This window comes from Ursus americanus, chromosome 5 (assembly GCF_024610735.1).
Source record: "Ursus americanus isolate L20-20 chromosome 5, mUrsAme1.1.p, whole genome shotgun sequence".
Lineage (NCBI taxonomy): Eukaryota > Metazoa > Chordata > Mammalia > Carnivora > Ursidae > Ursus > Ursus americanus.
The window spans coordinates 53,232,208-53,259,032 of NC_142131.1; the positions used below are offsets into that span (position 1 = coordinate 53,232,208).

Genomic DNA, 26,825 nt, shown 5'->3' on the forward strand with positions numbered 1-26,825 from the left:
CTAAGATTAATCTATTTCCATTTTGTTGGAAATAAAATCATTTCCTGATTGTTTTTCTTTTTTCTTTTTTTTTAAAGATTTATTTATTTTGGGGGGGCACCATGAAGGGGCAGAGGGAGAGAGAAACTCAAGTAGACTCTGTGCTGAGTGCAGAGCCTGGTGCAGGGCTGGATCCCACAACTCTTGAGGTTATGATCTGAGCTGAAACCAAGAGTTGGATGCTTAATTGACTGAGCCATCCAGGTGCCCCAAATTTAACCTTTTTAGTTATAAAGTTCTTATCTTTTGACAAACATATATGGTTGTGTAATTAACACCACAGTCTGGTTTTGAAATATTTACATCTCCTCAGAACATTCCTTAGTCATTCTTCTCTCTTTACCCTTACTCCCTATTAACTATTGGTTTATTTTTTCCCCTTATTTTCCCTTTTTAGAATGTTATGTAAATGGAAGCATACTGTATATAACTCTTTGCGTCTGTTGCCTTTGACTTGGTGTAACTTTTGAGATTTCTTGATGTCATTAGGTGTATCAGTAGTTCTTTTTATTGCTTAATAGCATTTCATTGTATAGCTGCACCACATTTCCTCCATTCACCAGTCGATGGACATTGAGTTTCTAGTTTTTGGCAATTATGAATACAGTAGACATAAATATTTTGTACTGTTTTGTTTTGTTTTTGCAGACATATGTTTTTATTTTTCTGGGTTATAAATTTAGGAATGGGATTGCGGGGTTCAGTGGTGGGTGATTGCTTAAGTTTATAAGAAACTGGCCAACTATTTTGCCAACCATCTACGTATGAGAGTTCCAGTTGGTTTGCGTCTTCATTAATGCTTGGTATTGCCTTTTTTGTTGTTGTTGATTCTAGGCATTCCCGTAGATATGTAATGGTGTGTCCTTGTGGTTTAATTTTGCATTTCTTTAATAACTCGTGATGTTGAGTATTAGTTCTCATCTTCATGTCTTCTTTGATGAAGTGTGTAAGTCTTTTGGCTATTTTTTTTAAGATAAAATTCACATAACATAAAATTCACTTTTTTAAACATTTTAAAGTATACAAATCAGTGGTTTTTAGAATATTGATGAAATTGTGCAGTTACTGCCACTAATTCCAGAACGTATTTTTCACTATGAAAAGAACCCATGAACCCATAGTTGTTATTCCATCTTTCTCCCTTCTTTCGGTTGTAGGCAATCACTGATCATTCTGTCTGTATGAGTGTGCCTATTCTGGACATTTCACGTAAATGGAATCATACAATAATATAATATTGCGTTTGCCTTCTCAGCATTATGTTTTATTTATCTTCTTTTATTTTATTTTAAGTATTATTTATTTAAACTTGAACACCCAGTGTGGGGCTTGAACTCACATCCCTGAAATCAAGAGTCACATGCTCTTCTGACTGAGCCAGCCAGGTACCCCTCAGCATTATGTATTAAAGGTTAATCCATGTTGTAGCATGTATCAGTCAGTACTTTATTCCTTTGTATTGCTGAGTAATATTCTATTGTAGGAATATACCACATTGTATTTATCCATTCATCAGTGGATGGACAGTTCAGTTGTTTCCAGTTTATGACTATCATGAATAATCTGCTTTGAATATTTGTGTGTGTGTGTGTGTGTGTGTGTTTATGTGTTCATTCTCTTGGCTATACTCCTAGAAGTTGAATAGCTGGGTCATAAGTAACTATGTTTAACATTTTGAGGAACTGCCAGAATGTTTTTCATAGCAGCTATGCTATTTTAGTATCCACTAGCAACATATGAGGGTTCCAGTTTCTCCATATTCCCTCCAGCATTTGTTATTACCTATCTTTTTCATTATTTACATCCTAGTGAGTGTGATCATGCTTTTACTTTTAAACTGTTTATGTCTTTTTATTTAAGGTATATTTGTTGGTGATTGCATAGTTGGGTCATGATATTTAATCCAGTCTGACAATTTGTACCTTCTAATTAGGGTGTTCGGATCATTTATTTTTCAAGTAATTGTTGTTGTGGTTGGATTGAAATCTACCACTCTGCTACTTGTTTTCTTTTTGTTTCGTTTGTTCTTTATTCCTTTTCCTTTTTTTTCTGCCTTCTTTTAGATTATATATATATATATATTTTTTTTTTTCTTTTTCTTTTTCTAAGATTTATTTATCTCAGGGACAGAGGGAGCCTGTGTGGTGGGGAGGGGCAGAGGGAGAGGGAAAGAGAGAAACTTAGGCAAATTCTGCACTGAGCGCAAAGCCCAACACAGGGCTCAGTCTCACAACCCTGAGATCACAACCTCAGCTGAAACCAAGAGTTGGATGCTTAACTGCGCCAGGCACCCCTCTTTTAGATTATTTTTTTATGGTCCTATTTTATCTTCACTTTTGGCTTATTAGTCTTCAGTTAAAATTAGTGATTTTCCTGTTTTTACAATATATGTTTTTGTTACATTCTACCTTTAAGTACTATTATTTGCTTCATCTTTAATATTGTATTTCAAATTCCTTCACCCATTCCTTTTTTTCTTTTTACTGTTAAATCATTTACGTGTTATAGTTTGCTTAAGTAATTAATTAATTTAAAAAATATTTATTTATTGAAGAGAGAGAGAGCAAGAGTGTGCACAAGCAGGGGGAACAGCAGGCAGAGGGAGAAGCAGGCTCCCCGCTGAGCAGGGAGCCCCATGTGGGACTCAATCCCAGGACCCTGGGATGATGACCTGAGCCGAAGGCAGACTCTTAACTGACTGAGCCACCCAGGTGCCCCCATAGTTTGCTTTAGATCAGGAGTTGGCAAGCTTGTTTTGTAATGGGGCAGATAGTAAATATTTTTGACTTTGCTGGCCATGTGATCTCTATCATAATAGTCTCTCTTAAGTCTGTCTTTGTTGTGAGAATAGCCGTAGACATTATATAAACAAATGAACGTGCCTGGATTGGACTGCTTGCCATAGTTTGCCAGTCTCTGCATTAGGCAGTCACCTGTCTTTTAAAATGACTAAAAATAGGGGTGCCTGGGTGGCTCAGTCGTTTGAGCGTCTAACTCTTGATTTGGGCTCAGGTCATGATTTCAGGGTCATGGAATCAAAGCCCACGTTGGGCTCATGCTCAGCGTGGAATCTGCTTGTCCCTCTCCCTCTGCTCCTCTCCCTGCTATTCTCTGTGTGTGTGTGTCTGTCTGTCTCTCTCTGTCTCTCCCCCCCTTTCTCTCTCTGAAGTAAATAAATAAATACAATGTTTTTTTGAAAGTGACTACCAGTTAAAAAAAAAGTTGCTTATATTCATCTTAATTTATACTGTCTCGAGTGTTTTTCATTTCTTTGTAAGTTGCCTTACAACATACTCCTGCTGAAGTTATACTCCTTTTGCTGAAGAACTAATTTTAACATTTTTATGGTCTATATTTGCCAAAATAGTCTCAGCTTTTGTTTGTTTGAATTTTTTTCTTCATTTTTAAAAGTATTTTTTAAAAATTTATTTCAGAGAGAGAGAGTGTGCATGAGCAGGGGAAGGGGTAGAGGGTGATAAAGAATCCTCAAGCAGACTTCCCACTGAGTATGGAGACTGACTTAGGGTTTGATCCCAGGATCCTGGGATTATGACCCGAGCCAAAATCTAGAGTTGACGCTTAACCGACAGAGCCACCCAGGTGCCCCTTCTCCTTCATTTTGAAAGATATTTTCACTTTGTATGTACTCCTGGGCTAATAACTTTTTTCTTTCAGTATTTTGAAAATGTCATTCCATTGTCTTCTGCCATATATAGTTTGAGACAAGAAGTTTGCTGTGCCTCTTGCCTTTGTTTTTCTGAACGTAATCTGTCATTTCTCTGGCTGCCTGTAAGAGTTTCTGTTTATCTTTGAGTTTCAGTAGTTTAATTATGTTACCTGTTACATCTTGTTTTTGTTTTTGTTTTGCTTGGCTTTCTCTGGGTATCTTGGAACTGTGATTTGGTGGGGTTTGTTTTTTTAATTTGTTTTAGGAAATTCTTGTTCATTATTTCTTCAAGTGTTTCTTCTGCTTCATTCTTTCCTTCTGGATCTCTAATTACACATATGTTAGACTGCTCAATATTGTTTCTTAGGTCTTGAATGCTGTATCCTATTTTGTTATTGTTGTTTATTTTTTAATAGCTTTTTCTTTCTCTTAGTTTGATTAATTTTTATTAACCCATCATCAAGTTTACTTGAACTTTGCCACCCACCTAATTAGGAACACTGTAAATTAAAGTCTGTGCTGGAGATTTTCTAAACCATACAGTAGGTCGAATTTGGACCAGAACCCATGAGACGGTCAGTTATGGTTATACATTCTTTGATTCTTTTTTTAGTTAAAATACCTTTTTTTCTCGAATGTTTAGGAAATGTAGAATTACCTTTAGTGAGACTTAAACAACTCTTAGCACTGCTCACATAAGTTTTATAAGTTGTTAATTGTTTAATGTTCTGTCTCCTTCCTTTTAGAAATAGTTCATGATCTGCTTGATTTTGTCATTTGCTTTTTGATAGCTACTTAAAAAAACAAAAATAGGAGAGTTCTTATATTCCAGTAAGAACTGATACCTGAAACTAATATAATGTTACATGTTGGTTATATATCAAAAAAAGACACCCAAGTGTTTTTTTTTTTTTCTGAGTAAAAATGAAATGTGTTTTTATATATATCATACTTAACTATTTTAAAAAATTTGAATTCATAGCTTACATTTTGAAAAGTTATTTACATCCTGAGAATTAAAATATGAAAATTACACTCTTCCTACATAACTGATGTATCTTTAGTCAAATTAAAAAAAAAATCTGGGGCGCCTGGGTGGCACAGCGGTTAAGCGTCTGCCTTTGGCTCAGGGCGTGATCCCAGCATTATGGGATCGAGCCCCACATCAGGCTCCTCTGCTATGAGCCTGCTTCTTCCTCTCCCACTCCCCCTGCTTGTGCTCCCTCTCTCGCTGGCTGTCTCTATCTCTGTCAATAAATAAATAAAATCTTTAAAAAAAAATCCATTTCACTGTATTTCATTTTTTTATTGTGTTGAATTTTTAAAATATTTTTTATTTTTTAATTGAAGTATAGTTGACAGTACAGTGTTAGTTAGTTTCAGGTGTAAAAGTGATTCGAGAAGTCTGTATGTTCTGCTCTGCTCATCAAGAGTGTAGCTAATGTCTGTCATCATACAATGCCTTTTCAGTACCACAGACTGTATTCCTTATGCTGTACCTTTTTCCCTGGTGACTTACTCATTCTATAACTGGAAGCAAGTATGTCCCACTCCTCTGCACCCATTTTGCCATCCCCCCACCCTCCTTCCTTTGGTTATACATGCTTAGGGGACATTTTTGTTTGTTCATTTTATTTACTTCCGTGGTGTAGACAGGTTTCTTCTATTTTACCCTACTGAGAGACAAGTTTCTTTTTTTTTTTTTTTTTTCACTCTTCTTCACTCTTACTGAAGGTGGAACCCTTTGGGGACCTGGCTTTAACTGAGAATTCTCCTAATAGTATCTTCATTTTGGATGGTTTGTAGGTTTTATCTCCTGTTTCTTTATCAGTATGGATCCTCAAGGTCTCTGGGATTCAGCAGGAACTCTCAAGTTGAAAGCAGTTTTACTGTTTTCATACCTTTCAGAATTCCTGATCTCACTTCTTTTGGGCCTCTGGAATGTTTCATGTGTGTTTGCTCAGCAAAATGTTAGAAAAACAATTTTTTTTTTTTTTTGCTTTGTTTTTTAGTAGGAAGAATGTTCAGGGTATCTGTTCTCCATTATGCTGGTAACAAATGTCTCTGCTTGCTCAATATTCTACAATATGGATGTGCCATAATTTTATTTTTATTTATTTTTTAGAGATTTTATTTTTAACTAACCTCTACAACCAATGTGGGGCTCAAACTTAAAAGCCTGAGATCAAGAGTCACATGTTCCACCAACTGAGCCAGCCAGGCTCCCTGGATGTACCATAATTTTAAAATTCCTTCTTTACTAGGGGATTTTAGTTCTTCCTTGCTTGCTAAAATTATGACATAAAATTTTTTTTGCACATAGATCTTTGTGTGCATATGCTAGTAGTTTTCATCACCAGTGGGGTGAGGCAAAGAAGCAAGATAGACTCTTTCTTTTTGTTCTGTTTTAAGCAAGCTCCATGCTCAGCATGGAGCACAACATGGGGCTTGAACTCACGACCTGAGATCAAGACCTCAGTTTGAGATCAACAGTCATACGCTTAACCTAATGAGCCACCCAGGTGCCCCAAGATAGATTCATTCTTATTCATCCTTTTCTCTGCCACTTAATTTGTGAATGTTCTAAATCCCATATGTTTTCAGATGTCCTCTAAAAGTTTCCCACCCATACAGAATACATTATCATAAGCATATTGTTGTGTCTGAATAGTGTATGTCCAGGTGAGCATACCCAAAAGACAACATTGTCGCTCATCTTGGATTTTATTTTGGGCAGGTAAACAACACTCTTGATTCATGCTGAGTCATAAGAAAGTGGAAGTCATGTACCAACCTGCAGGACAGTTCAGAACATACCCTCTGATGTTTCTCAAGAAACAAAAACAAAAGTCATCATAAAAATTACGTATTTCAAAAATAATGTATATTTCAGGTGGCATAATTATAAATTAATGAGGAAATTAAGTAGGCTACTTGAGCATGAAGGTTGGCCGTGCTGGGCCACCTAGCATTGGTTTCCAGTGTTGAGACTCTTTACAAAGCAGTGACTCTAGTGTAGCATATATAATCCCGAATATTGTAAGCACATTCTTTGCATGTCATGTGTCATATAAAAATAACTTTCCTCTTCACGGTTTATGTTTCCTTTGTGGCACATTTTGACCTGCAGAACCCTTTATCTACCATTTGGCTTTCCATGAGCTATCAGGCAGGATCTCTGTGAGAGTCTCTACTTTGAGAAACTATGTGCCTAATATTTATTTATGATAAATGACTCATAATTACATTATGTGTTTTCAAAATAGCGTTTGATAATTCAGCACCTTTTAACAATAGATAAAATGTTCCTAAAGACTTTTTCCAGAAACTCAGATGTTTCTTGGGGCCCTTCCCAGTCTTCATTGGATTTGTGGTTGGCGTTTTTTAAAAATAAAGGGCTAAACCAAATTTTCCATAAGTTTTTTTGTTTGAATTTTACAATGTAACTACTCATTGAGGTAAACAGTTGTGTTTACTCAATGCTCATCCTTGTTTAAGACTTTTATGGCTGAGATATCCTTAGGCTTATAGTAAATTGGCTAGCTTCAGCGACATCTTTCTGGCCTTTGAAGTTGGCACAGTCCAGTATAGCTACCTAAGGGTGTGTGGCCATGGAAAAACATGTTTTTGTTGTTGAGTGTTCTTGCTTTCTAGTAATTTTATTTTCTGCTCAAGGGATTTAGTATCTGTTCAGATACTTTATTTTTAAAGGCCACATAAGTAATGACTTGATCTCTAATCTTAGCTTTGAAAATTTCCCAGACACTAATAAAGGTAATGTCTGATGACCTATTATTTGAGAATACTACTCACTGGCCAGCAATCAGTGCTATTTAAAAATGTATATTTTATTCTGAAAATTATTTTTATGGCTAAAAGGCTTTGTTAGTAAAATTGTGCATCTAATGACACAATTTGGTGACTTTTGGGCCTAGATTTATAGTAACTTTTTACATGGTATCACTGAGACTTAGTACAGTTTAAAACACTTTACTCTTCAAATACTATACTAAATAGTTCTTTTTTTTTTTTTTTAAAGATTTTATTTATTTGAGAAAGAGAGAGAGAAAGCACAAGCAGGGGGAGAGGCAGAGGGAGAAGGAGAAGCAGACTCCCTACTTAGTGAGGAGCCCGACGTGGGGCTTGATCCCAGGCACTGGAGATCATGACCTGAGCCGAAGGCAGCTGCTTAACCAGCTGAGCCACCCATGCGCCCCTGTATTAAAGAGTTCTGAGAAAAATATTCAGTGTATCCTAGTCTTATCAGAAATAGCACCTGTCTCTTGGACTAATAAGAATATTTTAGTCACAAAAGGTTATATAGTAATCCTTATTTTGCATGAATGTGCACTATCTTGGCAGTGACTCTATGAGTAAAATTTTAACTAAGGATCAACTTACTGCTGAAGACCAGGATCATCAGTTAAATGATGTGGACTGTCCACATCAGGACATTAACAAGGTTAATTATTAGTGGAGTGAAAGAGAACTTTACCAGGTTGTATTATATATGGCAGGGTGGTGTATTCATAAAGAAGAGGAGCAGTTTTCTCACAGTTGACTGGACAAAGCTAGAGTTGCCATTTTTGGTCTGTTTTTACTTGTTTTATATTTATAATAACAGATCCTCTTGGTTAAAACCCAGCCTAGACACAGTGGTGGGTTTTTTTTGTTTGTTTGTTTTGTTTTGTGGTTAGTAGAGAAAACTGCATATTGCTACCTTAATATGTTTTCTTATTTGGCTTCTTGTTTAAAGGAGATACACAGGTCAGTAAAACACAGTAGAGAGCCCAGAAGTAAACCCATGCATATATAGTCAATTAATGTATGACAAAGAAGGCAAGAATATGCATGGGGAAACGGTATTCTCTTCAGTAAATGGTGTTCGGAAAACTGGACCACAATCTTACATCATATACAAAAATTAAAGTGCATTAAAAACTTCAGTGTAAGACTTAAAGCCAATAAAACTAGAAGAAAATATAGGTAGTAAGCTCCTCATATTAGTGAGGTTTTTGTTTTGTTTTTATTGTTGTTGTTTGCATCTAACTTACAAAGTAGGGGTAATAAATACAAAAATAAATGGGACTACATCAAACTAAAAAGTTTCTGTACAGCAAAGGAAACCATCAACATAATGAAAAGGTAAACTGAATAGGAGAAGATATTTGCAAATCATATGTCTGATAAAGGCTTACTATCTAAAATATACAAAGAACTCCTACAACTCGATAACAACAACAACAACAAAAATCCAATTAAACAGTGGGCATAGGATATGAATAGACGTCTTCCCAAAGAATACATACAGATGGCCAACAGACATATGAGAAAACACACACACACACACACACACACACACACACACACACACACACACATACTGGAATAGTAATCAGCCATAAAAAAGAATGTTAATATTGGCATTTATGACAGCATGACTGTACCTAGAGAGTATTATGCTAAGTGAAATAAGTCAGGCAGAGAAGGACAAATACCAAGTGATTTCAATACCAGTGGGTTCTTAAAAAACAGAACAAAGAAAACAAAACCCAGACTCATAGATACAGAGTTTAGGGGTGGGGAGCTGTTGGGGGACAAAATTGGTGAAGGTGATTAAGAGGTACAAATTTCCGGTTATAAAATAACGTAAGTCTTGGGGATATAATGTACAGCATGGGGAATACAGTCAGTAATATTATATTAACTTTATATGATTAGAGATGATAACTAGACTTACTGTGGTAATCAGTTTGTAGTATATACAAATATTGAATCACTGTTGTACATATGAAACTAATAAAATATTTTTTGTCAGTTATACTTCAATAAAAACAACAAAAAGAAATGAAGTTTAGTTCTTTGTTGCTAAACTTAAAGTTTTATGCAAAGAGAAGAAACCATCTGCCTAATTAATTGCAATTTTTAATGGAAATCTGTTCAGCTTAGTTGGACGCTTGATTCCATTAGAAGGGAAAGAATTCATTTCACTTTTTTAAGGCTACTAAATAGTTTATTCTTCCTTTCCCTACAGCAAGAATTATGAACATATGTTCACAAAATGGATTCAGTGCTAATTTTTAAAGCTTCCGCATATTTCCACTCTCATCAGTTGTAAATAATGTATCTGACTGTAAAATGGAAAAAGTTGAAAATTTCCCCTTGTGCATTTTGAGCTTTTCAGAGGTATTATAAACTCTGGAAATAATAATAAAAGATACTAGGCTTTATACAGTGCTTTTTGTGTGAGGAACTCCTATAAACACTAATGCATTGATCCTAACACAGTACTTGATTGTGACTTTAAAAGGTCATGAGTTAGTGCTGTTGCAAAAAAAAAGTTTAAGAAGATTGGAGGGGGAGCTCTAACTTATAAATATTGTTTAAAAAATATCTAGATAAAAGTTGATCTAGACAATTGAAAAATAAAAATTATGGGGGATTTTTATTATTTAACTTTTCTCTTAGCCTGTGATAGATTTTTATCCCTTTTTTTCGTTTATTTATGAATCTTAAAGCCTGATTCCCTTCTTAGAGTTGTAAGCAGAATTTTCTTTTAAACTTTTAATCCTTCTCAGCCAAGGCTTAAACCTGTGGTGATTTCCTGAGTTTGTCGCATTAACATAGCAGTGCATTTTATTGGTCCTGAATTAGGAGATCATTGTCTTAATTTTCTTAGTTTAATATTTGTGGTATGTAGCTGTTGATTTTGATTATTATAGTGGTCATGTGGCTTAATCTTCAACTTTTTTGTGTTTTGTAGGTTTATTCTTCAGTCCAAGGAGGTAATTCACAATCAGCTGTTAGAGAAACAGAAAATAGCAGAAGAAAAAATTAAAGAATTGGAAGTAAGTTTCGATTGAATATTGACAGTAGTAAATTTTAAGAAAAAGGTAATTATCTCTGTGTGTCATGTTAAATGAAAACGTATGTCTGCCAAAGTCATGTCATGTTTTCATTTTATCGAATTGTGTTAGAGCAATAAATCAGTCATACTCATGGCAGTGTGTAAGACACTCCTCCCCCCTCCCCCAAAGGAAAGAAAAAAAGAAAGGAAGGAAGGAAGAAAAAAGAATAGTTTCTTGGAAATGTAGAGATTTTTGAAGACGATGGAGAGTATTTTCTCCATTGCCTTCAAATGAACATGTCTGTTTTTAAAAACAAAGCAGGGGCACCTGGGGCACCTGGGCAGCGCAGTAAGTTGGGAGTCCAACTCTTGGTTTTGGCTTGGGTCGTGGTCTCAGGGTTGTGAGATTGAGCCCTGCGTTGGGCTCCCTCCTCAGCATGGAGTCTGCTTCCGTTTCTGTCTCCTTCTGCCCCTCCCATTTGTTCTCTCTCTCTCTCTCAGTAAAATAGATAAATCTTAAAAAAAAAAAAAAAAAAAAAAGAAAGCACAGTGTATATTTAAACACCACATATTGTGGTGGATTGGCATGAGAGTGGGTAATGATAATAGTATTTAAAGGATCTTGATATATGTCTCATATATTATAATTTGTTTGACGTAGATTAGGTATAGCCGAAGGATGGTGCTGCAGTGAGAAAACAATTTTTTCCTTTTTTTTTTTTTTTTTTTTTGCTAGGGAAAAAGGTGATGGGTAAGAGAAACATAGTAAATTTTTGGATAATTGGACTGTATTACATTTTCCATATACATTAAGACTTTTGATGAGATACTCTTCTTGGGCTTGAGTAGAACGTCCATCCTATGTATAGTAAAAACTGGCCTGGGCAAAAGACTGGTTGTTATTTCTTTGGGGCCAAGATTTCCTGAAATGGGGGTGGTTGCAATGACTTCATAGGTCACTTTATCTAATTTGTGTGAGTACTGTTTGAGGCAGTAGTTCAGAATCTGACTCAGCTCTCTACGGAATTGGTGAGACACCCCCTCAGTCCTCCCGGGGATTTCTTAGGGGCACCAACTTGGCATGGCCTGGGTATGTAGTGTCTTAGGTTACTTAGGTTTATTTTTGTTTGACTACTGACCATAATTCAGACAAACTTAATAATAGATTTGTACTTTACAAAGGTATATTGTAAAAACAAAGCAATTAAGCATGCAAACAAAAGAACAAAAAAGAAAAACTTACCTTTTAGTAACCAGGTTGTTATTATGTCCTATTTTATCATTTTTGTTAGCCCGACTATTCTGGATTGAATTTTATATCTTCTACTGTTCTCAAAGTAACTTAAAAAACTCCAAATAAAACTATTTCATGTGGATAACTAAAAACCTGTTTTTGCAGCTGTAGGTAAATACATCTAAAAATTACCTTGATGAATAAGTAACCAGATGTAAACCATTGTGTGTATGATTCTTTTTATGAAAACTCAAAAAATAAGAGCTCCCTATAAACATTCAAAATGATATGTCAGGGGCACCTGGGTGGCTCAGTCAGTTAAGCGTCTGCCTTTGGCTCAGGTCGTGATCCTGGGATGTTGGGATTGAGCCCTGCGTTGGGCTTCTTGCTCAGCAGGGAGCCTCCCTCTCCCTCTTCTGCTCCCCCTGCTTGGGCTTTCTCTCTCTCTGTGTCAAATAAATAAATAAAATCTTTAAAAACAAACGATATGTCAGTATATATAGTACATTAACACTGGTTACTCTAAGGAAATTAGGTGGGATATGGACATAAAATTATTTTTTTCTTTGCCTTGGATAAATTATAGCAAGCTTGTGTTAATTTTTACAATTAAAAAGAATGTTACGGTAAAATCACCACAGATGGTGATTTTAGCATACTGTTCAATTTTGATGAGCATTTATTTATTTATTTTTTAAAGTAAGCTCCTGGGAGCCCAGCACGGGGCTTGAACTCATGACCCTGAGATTAAGACCTGAGCTGAGATCAAGAGTTGGAGGCTTAACCAACTGAGCCACCCAGGCACCCCAGGAAATTTTTTTTCCCCAAGTTACCTTTTTTTTTTTTTTTTTTTTGGAGTTTCTCAAATACTGGTAGAGTATCCTGGTATCTGCCAGATAATGGAAGTAGATTAGCTGGCTCGTTGATACCTGTTTGAAATGCTAATTACAGCTACAAAAAACTATCAGAGTTAAACTCCACCTTCTTTCCTAGAATATTTTATTGTGTCTTTTTTCTTCTTAATCTTTATTTTACATGTTTCTTTATATCACAAAAGCATTATTAAATGTACTGTAAAGAAAAACAGCCAATAAATACAGCATGATTAAATGAAGGTAATATTTTCCCCTCTTCCCTGCACATCTCCAGATATCACCTCTGCAGTTTGGTGTGGATCATTCCAAACTTTATTTTATAAACAGTCATACGCACATATACACTCTTTTTTTTAAGCAACTTTATTTATTTATTTATTTATTTATTTATTTATTTATTTATTTATTTATTTATTTATTTATTTATTTGTCAGAGGGAGAGAGAGGCAGGCACATGGAGAAGAAGACTCCTTACTGAGCAAGGAGCCTGATGCGGGACTCCATCCCAGGACCCTGGGATCATGACCTGAGCTTAAGGCAGACCCTTAAGCAACTGAACCACCCGGCGTCCCTACACTTTATTTATTTATTTATTTATTTATTTATTTTAAAGATTTTATTTATTTATTCGACAGAGATAGAGACAGCCAGCGAGAGAGGGAACACAAGCAGGGGGAGTGGGAGAGGAAGAAGCAGGCTCATAGCGGAGGAGCCTGATGTGGGGCTCGATCCCATAACGCCAGGATCACGCCCTGAGCCGAAGGCAGATGCTTAACCGCTGTGCCACCCAGGCGCCCCTTTTTTTTTTTTTTAAATAAAGAGGAATTATGCTGTATATACTGGTTTTCATCATTTGACAGTTAATCTTTCCACTTCTAGTTTATATTTTCCACTTTGTTTTTTTCCACCTCTCTTATCCTTGTAGGTTCCTTGTTATCCAGTATTTAATTATTGCATGATCCCTACCTCTGCATTTAGTACACTTTCCAATACTGCTCTAATTTGTATTTTTAATAGTACTTTCCACTATACACTCTCTTCTCTCCCCTCAAGCAATCCTATACTTTCCACTGCCATACTTTCATAGTTTCATTGCTTCAGCCTGAAATGTATGCATGTACACACACCCACATGTACACTAATGCACACATACATTGTTAATTGTAGTGTTCAGATTCCTTGTGTTTCTTACTCATTTTTTTCCTGAGTATTCAATTAGTTATTGAGAGAGATATGCCAAATCTCCATGATGATACTTATCAGTTTCTCCTTCATCTTTCAGCTTAGTGGGCATTGGTGTTTAGAGATTATTCTCTGTGTATTTAAGTGCTCATTATTACTGTATACATAGTTCAGAGGATAGGTTTTCATTTTGCTTTATATGTTTGGGAATTTCTCAGGTCTTTCAAGATAGTATTCTGATTTCTGGCTTCTTTTGTTGCTGTTGAAGTCATTTGTCAGCTTAATTGTTCCTTTGTCTTTTTTCTCGGTTACTTTTATTTATTCATTGTTTTTAAAAATTTATTTATTTATTTGAGAGAGAGAGTGCACACAAGTGGGGGGGTGGGGTAGAGGAAGAGGACGAGAGAGAATCCTCAAGCAGACGCCGTGCCAAATGTGGAGCCTAACATGGGTCTGGATCCCAGGATCCTGGGACCATGACCTGAGCTGAAGGCAGACACTTAACTGACTGAGCCACGCAAGCACCCCCCCCCCCCAGTTACTTTTAATATTCTCTTCATCTTTCATGGTTTGTGGTTTCTTTGGAATATGTTTTAGGTGTGGAGTTAGTCTTTTTATTTTTTTCTTAATCCTACTTGGTTTAAATTGAATTTCCTGAATCTGAGGATTAAGATCTTCCATCAGTTCTGGGAAGTTTTTGTTTTTGTTTTTTAAGATTTTATTTTATTTCTTAGAGTGAACAGGAGTTGGGGGAAGGAGCAGAGGGAGTGAGAGAAGCAGACTCCCTGCTGAGCAGGGAGCCCATTGTGGGGCTCTATCCCAGGATGTTGGGATCACGACCTGAGCTGAAGGCAGATGCTTAACCGATTGAGCTACCCAGGCGCCCCTGCATCTTAACTGGCTGTTTTTGTTTTTTTTCTTTTCTTTTCTTTTTTCTTTTCTTTTCTTTCCTTTTCTTTCCTTTCCTTTTTTTTTTTTTTTTTTAACATTTCTGGTTTTCCCCCATAAATCCTTTAAATGTATTTAAGCTAGAATGTCCTTTGTAGCATATTAGAAAATCTGGTCGTTTTACTCCTCGGTGTAAAATCCATCATTGTTCTTGGGTAAAGTTCAGACTTGTTAACATACATTCAAGGCTTTTTGTGAAAAGACTCCTGTCTGTTTCTCCATCTCTCTCATTTCCTTTGCCTTCTTTTACGCTGTATACTCCAGCCATTTAGAAATACTCTGTGTTTAGAACTTGCTGTGCTTTCTTTGTTTCTATTAGGTCTTTGGAAAAAATAGTTTCCTCCACTGGGGAACTTTCTCCTCCTGCAGTTATTACTGGCTGCATATATTAATACCCAAGATCTTAGTTTAGGGCTACTTCTAAGAAGCATTTTCTGATTCTTCAGTCTTAAATCAGGTCCTTTTTCCTTGTTCTCCCTAATGATTTTATTAGTTTCATTCCATAGTGTGGCAATTTGAACATATAAACTATCACCATTTGAGGTAATTACAGATTGGATTTCCTGGGGCACCTGGGTGGCTCATTTGGTTAAGCAGCTGCCTTGGGCTTAGGTTATGATCTCAAGGTTCCGGGGTGGAGCCCCGCATCAGGCACTCTGCTCAGCGGGGAGTCTGCTTCTCCCTCTGCCCCTCCCCACCGCTTGCACAGGCTTGCGTGCTTGCTCTTGCTCTCTCAAATAAATAAATGAAATCTTTAAAAAAAAAAAATGTTTCCTATTACTTGGGAAGCTTGATACAGATTCAGAGCTCTAAATAGTTCTTCCCAAGGAGGAGTTGTTGCTTCTCCTTTCAAATCTGCAGTGTTTTCTTCCGGGCCCTAGCATTTCCTGTTTTGTCTTAATCCTATTTACTTATCATTATCATTTAATTTTTACCCTAAGATACCTTAAGATATAGTTGGGGAGTCACCAGTTTATACGTAAGTCAGCAAAGGCCAGGCTCTTTCCGTTAAGCATGTTTTCATCTCTGAAGGAGTAAGATTATTTTGTGTCTGGGTCTGTAGTTTCAGTTTTTGATCAAAGCTGTTAACTTGGCCCACTTTGTATGCCTCCTCACTTCCTGCCAGCAGTCTATACAAATGACACTATGGATACACTTTTTTTTTTTTTTTAAGATTTTATTTATTTATTTGACAGCGAGAGTGGCAGTGAGAGAGGGAATGCAAACAGGGAGAGTGGGATAGGAAGAAGCAGGCTTCCTGCTGAGCAGGGAGCCTGATGCGGGGCTCGATCCCAGGACCCTGGGATCATGACCTGAGCCGAAGGCAGATGCTTAACGGCTGAGCCACCCAGGCACCCCATGGATACACCTTTTTAATGACATGGGTACTTATTTGATTCAGGTTCTCTGAAATGAGAACCCATTTTCATTAGTATTTCCTAGACTCCCTTTTATCTATGTCTTTTCTTACTGTTTCTTTATGTTTGCCTTCCGCATATTCCCCTCCCCTTTGTTTATGAATGCAAAGCTTACCTGGAATTTGTTTAGCTCTTAATAAACTCTCTTATGCTGTCCCTATATTGTCATCCAATCTAGTGGCCTGACTTGCTGGACCTTTGCTTTTATGGAGCAGAGGTGGGGGTACTATAACCCTGCCTACATGTTCCCTTGATAGGGAGTTATATTACTTACTAGAAGGGTAAAGGCAAGTACTAGCTTATTGGAAAGATAGTCTTACTGTCTTTTTCTTTTTAGTCAGAATGGCTAAAATTAACAAGTCGGGAAATTACAGATGTTGGCAAGGATGTGGAGAAAGGGGAACCCTCCTACACACTGTTGGTGGGAATGCAAGCTGGTGCAGCCACTCCGGATAACAGTATGGAGGTTCCTCGAAAAGTTGAAAATAGAGCTACCCTACGACCCAGCAATTGCACTACTGGGTATTTACCCCAAAGATACAAACGTAGTGATACAAAGGGGCACGTACACCCCAATGTTTATAGCAGCAGTGTCCACAATACCCAAACTGTGGAAAGAGCCTAGATGTCCATCGACAGATGAATGGATAAAGAAGTACACACACACACACACACACACACACACACACACACACACAGAGGAATATTATGCAGCCATCAAAAAATGAAATTTTGCCATTTGCAATAACGTGGATGAAACTAGAGGGTATTATGCTAAGCAAGATAAGTCAATCAGAGAAAGACAATTATCATATGATCTCACTGATATATGGAATTTGAGAAACAAGGCCAGAGGATCATAGGGAAGAGAGGAAAGAATGAAACAAGACGAAACCAGAGAGGGAGACAAACCATAAGAGACTCAGGAAACAAACTGTTTCTCAGGAAACAAACTGAAGGTTGCTGGAGTGGACGGGGGTGGGAGGGGATGGGGTGGCTGGGTGATGGATAATGGGGAGGGTATGTGCCATGGTGAGCGCTGTGAATTGTGTAAGACTGATGAATCACAGACCTGTATCCCTGAAACAAATACTACATTATATGTTAATAAAAAATTAACAACAACAACAAAACTCTGTATTTACAAAACATTACCCAAATGTTGGGTTATTCTTTGGGCTGTCGTCATTTTACTGGGATTGATGAGAAAATATTTTCATAATAGACTCACAATATGATAGTGTTATTTAGATTTTTATCTTTCCTCTATAAAGATGATAGATCAGGAGGAACAATCACCATTTCATCCTCATGGTGATTAGTATAGACCAATGATGCTGATCCTGTTAAAGAAAAAAATATAAAATGGTGGCTTTAGTATGAAAGAGTAACCATGTTATTTATGTCTGTTTTTTAAAAATTCGGATAATTTTTTAAAGAAGATGGCTGAGTGTATATAATACATAATACAGTATATGTTGTTAGAAAAGTACAAAAGCTTAATTTCTTAAATGACATGAATATAACTGGGATTTGGAATGATGACTATGAGTCTTTTCTGTTGGTTTTTTTTAAGATTTAAAAATTATTTTTAAGTGTTTTTACACCCAGTGTGGGGCTCGAACTTACAACCCTAAGATCGAGAGTTGTACATTCCATCGACTGAGTCACCCAGGCACCTCTCATCTGTCTTTGTAAAAGTAATTTTCTTTTTGAAATGTATAGCATTGCTACAATGGGAAAATAGAAGTCTTTTTTTTTTTTTTTTTGTGAAAATTCAGTTTTAGTTAAAGTTGGGTTGAAACATTGAGGCAATATATTCTAAAGAGTGACAAATACTTCTTATATTTTTGCTCACTTTTTTGAAGTAAGAAGGATATAATTTTATGGACTTTTTTTGCATTTAGAAAAACTTGATTCAGCTTCCAGCTGAGCTAGAGCTCCGTTTCTGACCTCTTGCCTTATGAATCTCAACTTTTTGGAATCCTTGAGATATCTGTAAGCTTTCAGTGATAGATTTGAGCACATTTTGACCACGATTCTCTTAAGTTCGCTCCTTCATTCCAGGTGAGGGGCAGTTATTGCTTGAGGCTCATCTGCATTTAGTCCAAAGTCCCCACTGTATTTTAGACACAAGCGTATACTGGTTGACTACTTCCTTTCCTTTATCTTTGACGTGGTCACCACGCCTTCCACTACCCTGCTAGCTTAGCAGTGACATGATAAAAATAAGAGTAAGGAAACCCAGGACATTCTGGCCTGCATAATGCCGCTTTTGACGCAAAATATTACAATCTCAGGGTTGTGAAATCGCTCTGCAGCCCAGTAAAAATCTAAGAAACTGTAAAAGTCCTGACTCTTGCACAAAAATGACAATTTTGGTCAGATAGTGGTTCCTGAAACAAGAAGGAAGAATAGTGGCAAGGGAACTGGTAGGAGGTGCCTGTGACATTCAGCAGTTGGCTGAGTTTTGAGACTCTGATGAGAAAATGTTTTGGAGGAGTTCCCATGATTGAGGAGGTTTTACTCTGCCTATTGAAGATCATTTTTTCCATAGCATGGGTGGTAACTTGGTAGGCACTTGGCTGGATGTCCACGTTTTGCTCTGAGTACTTAATTTTTGAGTTGGTACCATTGTGGACATGGTGGGAGCCCCTCTTTGGAGGTGATGTCAGGTGGACACTATTATATGATAGATAGTGATTCTGTTCTGTTTTAGTGGAGAGAGAAGGGCAGGTGAGAGCAGAGCCAGTGATGGGATTTTTTTTTTTAATATATTAAACAAGAATTATACTCAGTGCTGGCACAGCTCAAAATTTAGAATCCATCAAGAAATTAGTCATTTATTTTGTAGTGAAATGTAGCATTTACAAAAATAAACCTTAAAATACATATAGCTTAATAAAAATTGACATGCAGCAGAGGGGCTCCCACTCTTTTCCCCCCTAATGACAATGCCGTTCCTGCCCCGTCCCATAGCTACAACCCTAACTTTTGTGATAGGTATTCCTTTTTAAGTTTTCATTTAAATTCTAGTTAACATACAGTTTACTGGGGCACCTGGGTGGCTCAGTTGGTTAAGCATCTGCCGTCAGCTCAGGTCATGATCGCAGGTCCGTGGGATCAAGCCCCATGGTGAGGCCCATGTTGGGCTACCTGCTCAGTGGGGAGTCTGCCTCTCCCTCTGCCCCTCCCCCTGCTCGGGCTTTCTCTCTCTCTCTCAAATGAATAAATGAAATCTTCAAAAAACCCCCACAAAACCAACCATACAGCGTACTGTTAGTTTCAGGTGTACCATATAGTGGTTCAGCCCTTCCGTACATCACGGGTGCTCATCACGAGTGCTCTCCTTAATCCCCATCACCCGTTTAACCCATCCCCTCACCCACCTCCCTTCTGGTAGCCATCAGGTTGTTCTTTATAGGTCAGAGTCTGTTTCTTGGTTTGCCTCTTTTTCTTTTTTTTCCTTTTGCCAATTTGTTTTTTTCTTAAATTCTACTTGTGAGTGAAATCATATGGTATTTGTCTTTTTTTGACTTATTTTGCTAGCATAATACATGGCAATATTTCATTCTTTTTTTATGGCTGAGTAATATATACCACATCTTTATCCATTTTTCAGTTGGTGAACATTTGGGTTGTTTCCATAATTTGGCTATTGTAGATAATGCTGCTATAAGCATTGGGGTGCATGTATCCCTTTGAATTAGTATTTTTTTTATTCTTTGGGTGAATACCTAGTTGAGCGATTGCTGAATTGTAGAGTAGTTCTGTTTTTAACTTTTTGAGGAACTTCCATACTGTTTTCCAGAGTAACTGTACCAGTTTGCATTCCCACTAACATTGCATGAGGGTTCTTCTTTCATCCTTGCCGAACCCTCTTTTTTCTTGTGTTGATTTTAGTCATTCTGACAGGTGTGAGGTGATCTCATTGTAGTTTTGATTTGCATTTCCCTGATGATAAGTGATATTGAGCCTTTTTTAATATGTCCTGTATGTCTTCTTTGGAAATATGTCTGTTTATGTCTTGTGCCTATTTTTTAATTGGATTATTCATTTTTGGGGTGTTGAGTTTTACAGGTTTTTCATATATTTTATTTATTTTAGAGAGGGAGAGTACATTCAGCGCAGGGGGTGGGGCAGAAGGAGAGAGAAGGAGAATCCCAAGCAGACCCCCTGCTGAGCACAAAGCCCAGTGCTGGACTCAGTCTCACGACCCCGAGATCATGACCTGAGCTGAAATCAAGAGTCAGATGCTTAACCGGCTGAGCCACCCAGGTGCCCTGGCTGCCTTTTACTTTTGTTGATGGTTTCCTTCTCTGTGCAGACGCTTTTTATTTTGATGTAGTCCCAACAGTTTATTTTTGCTTTTGTTTCCCTTGCCTCAGGAGACATACTCTAGAAAGAAGTTGCTATGGCTGATGTCAAACAAGTTACTGCCTTTGTTCTGTTGTAGGATTTTTATGGTTTCGGGTCTCACCTTTTGGTGTTTAATCCATTTTGAATTTATTTTTGCGTATGTGTAAGAAAGTGGTCTAGTTTCATTCCTTTGCTTGTAGTTGTTCAGTTTTCCCAATGCCATTTGTTGAAGAGATGGTCTTTTCCCATTACATATTCTTTCCTGCTTTGTTGAAGATTAATTGACCATATAATTGTGGGTTCATTTCTGGGTTTTCTCTTCTGTTGCATTGATCTGTGTGTCTATTTTTTGTGCCAGTGCCATCCTGTCTCGAGGACTACGGCTTTGTAATATAACTTGAAGTCTGGAATTGTGATGCCGCCAGCTTTGCTTTTCTTTTTCAAGATTGCTTTGGCTATTTGGGGTCTTTTGTGGTTCCATACAAATTTTAGGATTGTTTGTTCGAGCTCTGTGAAAAATGTTGTTAGTATTTTGATAGGGATTGCATAAATGTGTAGATTGCTTTGGGTAGTATGGACATTTTAACAATATTTGTTCTTGCAATCCATGAGCATGGAATGTCTTTCCGTTTCTTTGCGTCATCTTTAATTTCTTTCATTAGTGTTAGGTTTTCAGAGTCCAGGTCTTGTACCTCTTTGATTAGGTTTATTCCTAGGTATCTTACTGCTTTTGGTGCAACTGTTCTTTCTTCCTTTTTTAAAAAAATTTTACCACCTATAAATACCTCCCCAAACAGTGTAATTTACTCTTGTTTGTTTTTGCACTTTATATGAACAAAGTCACTGTGTGTATATATATATATATATATTTGGTCTTCTTTTGCTCAACATGGTGTTTGTGAGGTATACCTGTGTTACTCGAGATTATGATTTGTTCCTTTTCATTGCTATATGGTATTCCGTTATGCAGAGTTAACCACAGTTTATCTTTGTAGACAGACCATTTTTATTTTTAACAAGTCAAGATGTTGTAATAGAGAGTATAGTTTATCTTTTAGTCTTTTGCTGAAGGGAGCTATTTTTCAGACCTCTGCTGCTCTGCCCCAAAAGAGTTGAGTACTAAAGTATAAAATGTCTATACTCTAAAAATTAGGTTGATGGTGTCCCACCTTCAGCTAGGTCACTAGACCCTCTGAGTGGCTTTTTTTTAATTTAAAAAAAAATAACTGCAAATTAGTAAATTCATCTCTTTTCTGTGTTTTGACTTGGAGAGTTGTGAGTCATCTTTCCCTTGCTGTCCCATACTTTGGGATTTCAGATATGAATACTTATCTCTTTATAGAGTTCATTTGCATTCTCAACATTTGTAAAAATGGATGTTTGTTTTAAAATAGTTTTTAGTTATTTAAGACTTAAATCTAAAAGAGCCTGATGGTTGGAAGCCCTAGAGTTTATAGTGAACTATATATATTCCCTATGTCCTGGTGTCTCTTAAGGCTTAATGTAGCTGCATAATCTTCCTCTTCGGCTTTTAGAGAAGAATAGGCATGAGTCTGAAAAAGCCCAATATGCTCTTTTTCTGGTTGAGTATTCTTTATTGGTTATTATCAATATTTTCAATGCCTTGGTCAGTGTATATGTGTTACGATCCAAGTGCTAATATTTACCCAAATATAAACTGTGATATATTTCACTTCCTTATTGGAAATACTTCAGCTCAGGGATGCCTGGCTGGCTTGGTCAGTATAACACGTGACTCTTTATTTAGGGGTTGTCAGTTTGAGCCCCGCATTGGGGGTAGAGTTTATTTAAAAAATAATATTTCAGCTATGGTGAGAACTTAAATCTGACCTTTTCAAATAGATTTGCCCTGTTAACTAGACAGTCTCCCTTTTTGTAAAATATATATTACAAATATTTTACACATACACCCCTCTGATTTCATCTATATACTGATGTATGTGTCTTCATTTGATGATTAAGGTAAAAGGAGGATTTGCATTCCAGTTAGACTTGAGTTTAGCTTTCTGCAACTTTATTCTATTAATCCTTTCTTCTAGAATGCATTCATAGGGTGCCTTGATTTCTTCCTTGGAATATTTGCCCATACCGACACCAGACTATCACATTCAGAGCTTCAGAGGGTTGTTGACTGACCTCAAGTTTTCACTGCTTTGTGTTTTATATGATCTAACTTCTCTCTGTGCCTCACCCTGAATATTTGTCTTTAGCCTCCTCCCTCCCATGCCTGAGAATTCCTGCAGTCACTTTCAGCCTGTCTAGGGAATGATTTCTTTCAACGACGTAGACTTTGAAGTTTCTTTCATGTTATTGCCTGCCTCCCTGCTCTTGTATCTAGATGGTAAGGGGAAGTTAATCATTATATCTTCTTTACCTTAGATTCTGACTCTGGTCACTCCTTACAGCACAGGTCTTCCCTAACCTGAAGTAATAGATACTGGCCAGAGGAAGTGAGTTGTTCGATACTCAGTGTGGACAGGCCACACCTGTATTAATGAGCACACTCTGCATGTTTGCTCAAGAGAACAAGATCCATACTGATATTTGAACCATAAATAGAAATCTCCAAGTCTACTGGATTTACAACAGAGCATTCATTCCTAATTTAAATACCTTCTGCTGAGTTAGGAGTTCTGAATTCTAGCCCTTGCTGTACTCTAAGCTTCAGTGTCTTCATCTGTAAGACGAGAGGTTGGAGTAGAAGGCATCTACGGGCACTTCTGTTAAATTTATCATTATAGCCTTGGTATTCTGAATTGACCCTTGAGGAGCAAAAATGCCCCCTTACAAAAAAAGATGGAAGGAGGTAAAACAAAATAAAAACCAGTTTCCTTTCATGTCCAGATTTAATTTAAAAAGCTAATTGGAATCCTTTTCTTTGAAGGTAAAATGAAAGTAGTTGTCTGCCCGCAGCTTTGCCATTTAAAATGTAATAAAAGGTAGCAACACCTTTTTTGATATCTTTGTAGTAGTTGCTTAAATTACTGAAATCACAGATGTGCGTGCGATGGCTTAAGGTAGTATATTAGGCATCAGCTGTTTTACAGATACTGTTGGATGGAGCTGTATTATTAATCCCACATAAATTAAAATAACATACCAAGGAAGACGTCATTTTACTCATTTGTAGTGCGTTATCCTATACTGTCTTATAAAATCCTTCATGTTGATCAGGAAGGAATGATTTAAATGCCTTTCCTGCCCCTTGCTATATATTTACCAGTGGTGGAGTGTAGGAAAACTAGGCCGTGTTTTCAGTTGTATTCTGGTATTCTGCAGTTTGTGATGATCCACCAAGGGATTACTGATCATACTTAGAGTAGGGGCAAGAAATGTTGTTCAGAAAGTGTTCATAGGGGCGCCTGGGTGGCGCAGTCGTTAAGCGTCTGCCTTCGGCTCAGGGCGTGATCCTGGCGTTATGGGATCGAGCCCCACATCAGGCTTCTCCGCTGGGAGCCTGCTTCTTCCTCTCCCACTCCCCCTGCTGTGTTCCCTCTCTCGCTGGCTGTCTCTATCTCTGTCAAATAAATAAAATCTTAAAAAAAAAAGAAAGAAAGAAAGCGTTCATAAAGTATAAACTCCTGAATGTACATGGACATTTTATCTTACTAAACAATAATGAATATATTTTTATGAATTTTAATCTGCTGGTGCAGATAGTTCTACTTTACCATTTTTATTTTTTCATTTTTCAGAGAGTTTTTAGTATTTTGTTTATAAATAAAGTGTCTGTGGGTGGTGCTGTCTTCCTAATTTTAATTAATTAGAGGAGTTTCTCCTACCTCACTTGCAAATCTTTCACCTGTCATCAGCATAATAAAAATATTTGAATTCCATCACTATTCATGAAGCCATTCTTTTGGGTACATAATTAGCTTGTGAGGGAATTCTTCCAAAATGGACACGGTTGCATTTTACTCCTACCTGTTGTGTAAAACAACTTAGTTCATTTTATTCTGCTTTTGTTTTTAAGAAAACACATGTGAGGGTGGAACAGCCCTCCAGATCAGGAAGCATTATCGGTTTCCACTGATGTTTTATACGTACTCTGTTTTTATGTGAGACTCTAAAAGCTCAAACTCTGCATGATGCTATAAAGACATGGAAAATGACTCTTTCTTAGGGTTGGAGGAAGTGACGACTAGTGTTTTTTTGCTGGTAGTATCTGATAATCCCCCCTCCCTTTAGCTATTCTAGGCATGTTTAGTTGTCAGGCGTTGTCGGACTAAATTGCTAAAAATAATAAATAAGGGGGAGGCTGTCCTAAGGCCAGCCCTTGCCACTGTCTGTAATCTGTTTAATTTAGTTCCTAGGGAGAAAGGGCAAAAGGAACATGGTGCCATTCTCATTGAATGGTTTTTTTGTTTAAAGTGCTGACAAGAACATTGTTTGAGCTCTCCTTTTTCCCAAGCCCCAATGGGCTCACGCACCCACGTCCACTGCAGCGTAGAGCCAGCGCTGGGGGACTCCGAGAGCAGGCTCCAATCAGTAGTTATGCTAGAGGTTAGCCAGGTGATTGTGGTCTTTTGCTAGTCTTTTAATGTGGCTTTTGACAGTGGAAATATGCAGTTAGTGTGTGAGAGGGGGTGAGAGGGAGAGAATGATTATTACAGATGGGGGAGTCAGTGTGAGAAAAAAGAAATCTGTTCAGTCCTTTTCCCTAACTCATCGTTCAGAGAGTCATGTTGCTTGATGAAATTTACCACACGTTTGACGCCGGTATACCTGTGCGATTGTAACCCCCAGTGCCAGCGTGAAACTCTGCTTGGATTTGGTTCTTGACCTCTCTTTGCCTTCGGTTTTTGCTAATAATAGAACTATGTCACTTTATATAAAGTAGACCTAGCAATCTAGTACTTGTTTGTAAAGCTGTCGATCATGAAGGAATGATTTAAATGCCTTTCCTGCCCCTTGCTGTATATTTACCAGTGGTGGAGTGTAGGAAAACTAGGCCGTGTTTTCAGTTGTATTCTGCAGTTTGTGTTGATCCACCGAAGGGATGATTGATTTTTATATTCTTAGGTTGCTTACTGATTTTTGTATCTGAAGTTGTATCCGAAATCCCTTCCTTTTGTACAGTTTTTTATTTTTTTGGGGGGTGGGGAGGAGGTGGTCTGAATCTGACCACTGTAAGCACCAAAGAAAGAAATGGATTGGTTTTATTAGAAATTCTCCGGGGAGAAATGTCTTGGGGAAGCCTATATTAACGTAGAGCCTGGTGTTTACCTAAAGCTTTGGGATCTCAGCACTTGGACACTGCAAGCTTTGGGAATGCTTACTTTTGGACATTTCTTAAGTCACCAACCTGTCCTACTCTCTAATTTAATGAAATCATGATTTTCACTGAACTAAAGGTTCTCAAATACATAATTTAGAACACAGTCTTCAGGATTGTCCGTGCTCTCTGTATATGATAAAGTCTTGTGATTCATGTGGAATGACATATCTGGCAGTGATTTAAATCTTCAAAAGTAGCTCAGAACAGATGTAATTTGTGGTTGAGTTTAATCAGCTCCAGAAATTTGTAAAGAAAAACTTCACTTTTTGTTCAGAACCTGGGCTTTCTTTGGAGTTCAAATTCAAAGCCTTCATTAATGCGTACTCTCTGCTTTCTTCAGATAAGTGGTGAAGAAAAATAAAAGAAAAAGAAGGAGCTTCTGATTGTATAGTTGAAGCCTTAAATTGGATCAGGTTTCAAACTAAACTGTAAAATATTGATTGCCATAAACTTTTAAACTTAGATGCTTTTAATAGTAGAGGCTGAAGTTTTTCACTTAAAACTGATTCCTTTGGGAGGACTAAACAGTTCCCAGATTTATGACATAAGGTTTTGGCCAATAATAGTTGTCAGATATGCCAGAAGTATATGCATATTTTTAAACAGGCATTATTAAATGTTTGCTGAGTGTCTGAATTACACATAGTACTTTGGGATATGCCTGTGGAGGCTTTTTCTTCTTACTTTCATACATTAAGGAACATACAGTCTGTTATATTTGCTATATGCCTGGCACGGGTGTTATGCAATGAAGACAGAATTAACAAAGGCCCTCATGGGTATGGAGCTTATATTCTAGTGAATGGGAGTGAGCAAGAGATAATAAACAATATAATTTATAAATACCAAAAGAAAAATAACTTGGAGTACGCAGAAAGAGAATGATGGGAGTGTATAAGCTGTTTTATATAGTGTCGACAGGGAAGCTTTTTCTTATAAGGTGATATTTGAGCAGTA

General features: G+C 37.1%; 1 protein-coding gene across 3 annotated transcripts in view; it reads left to right on the forward strand.

The window, feature by feature from the left end:
* Positions 1-26,825, forward strand: part of PFDN1 (prefoldin subunit 1) — a 62,882-nt gene that overhangs the window by 21,589 nt on the left and 14,468 nt on the right. For 2 of the 3 annotated variants that reach the window (XM_045794530.2, XM_087862216.1), the window contains one exon: positions 10,470-10,554. In XM_045794530.2, the coding sequence (XP_045650486.1) occupies positions 10,470-10,554 (85 nt within the window). Of the gene's footprint in view, positions 1-10,469; positions 10,600-26,825 lie in introns of all 3 variants that reach the window. The other variant, XM_045794531.2, reaches the window with a different exon arrangement.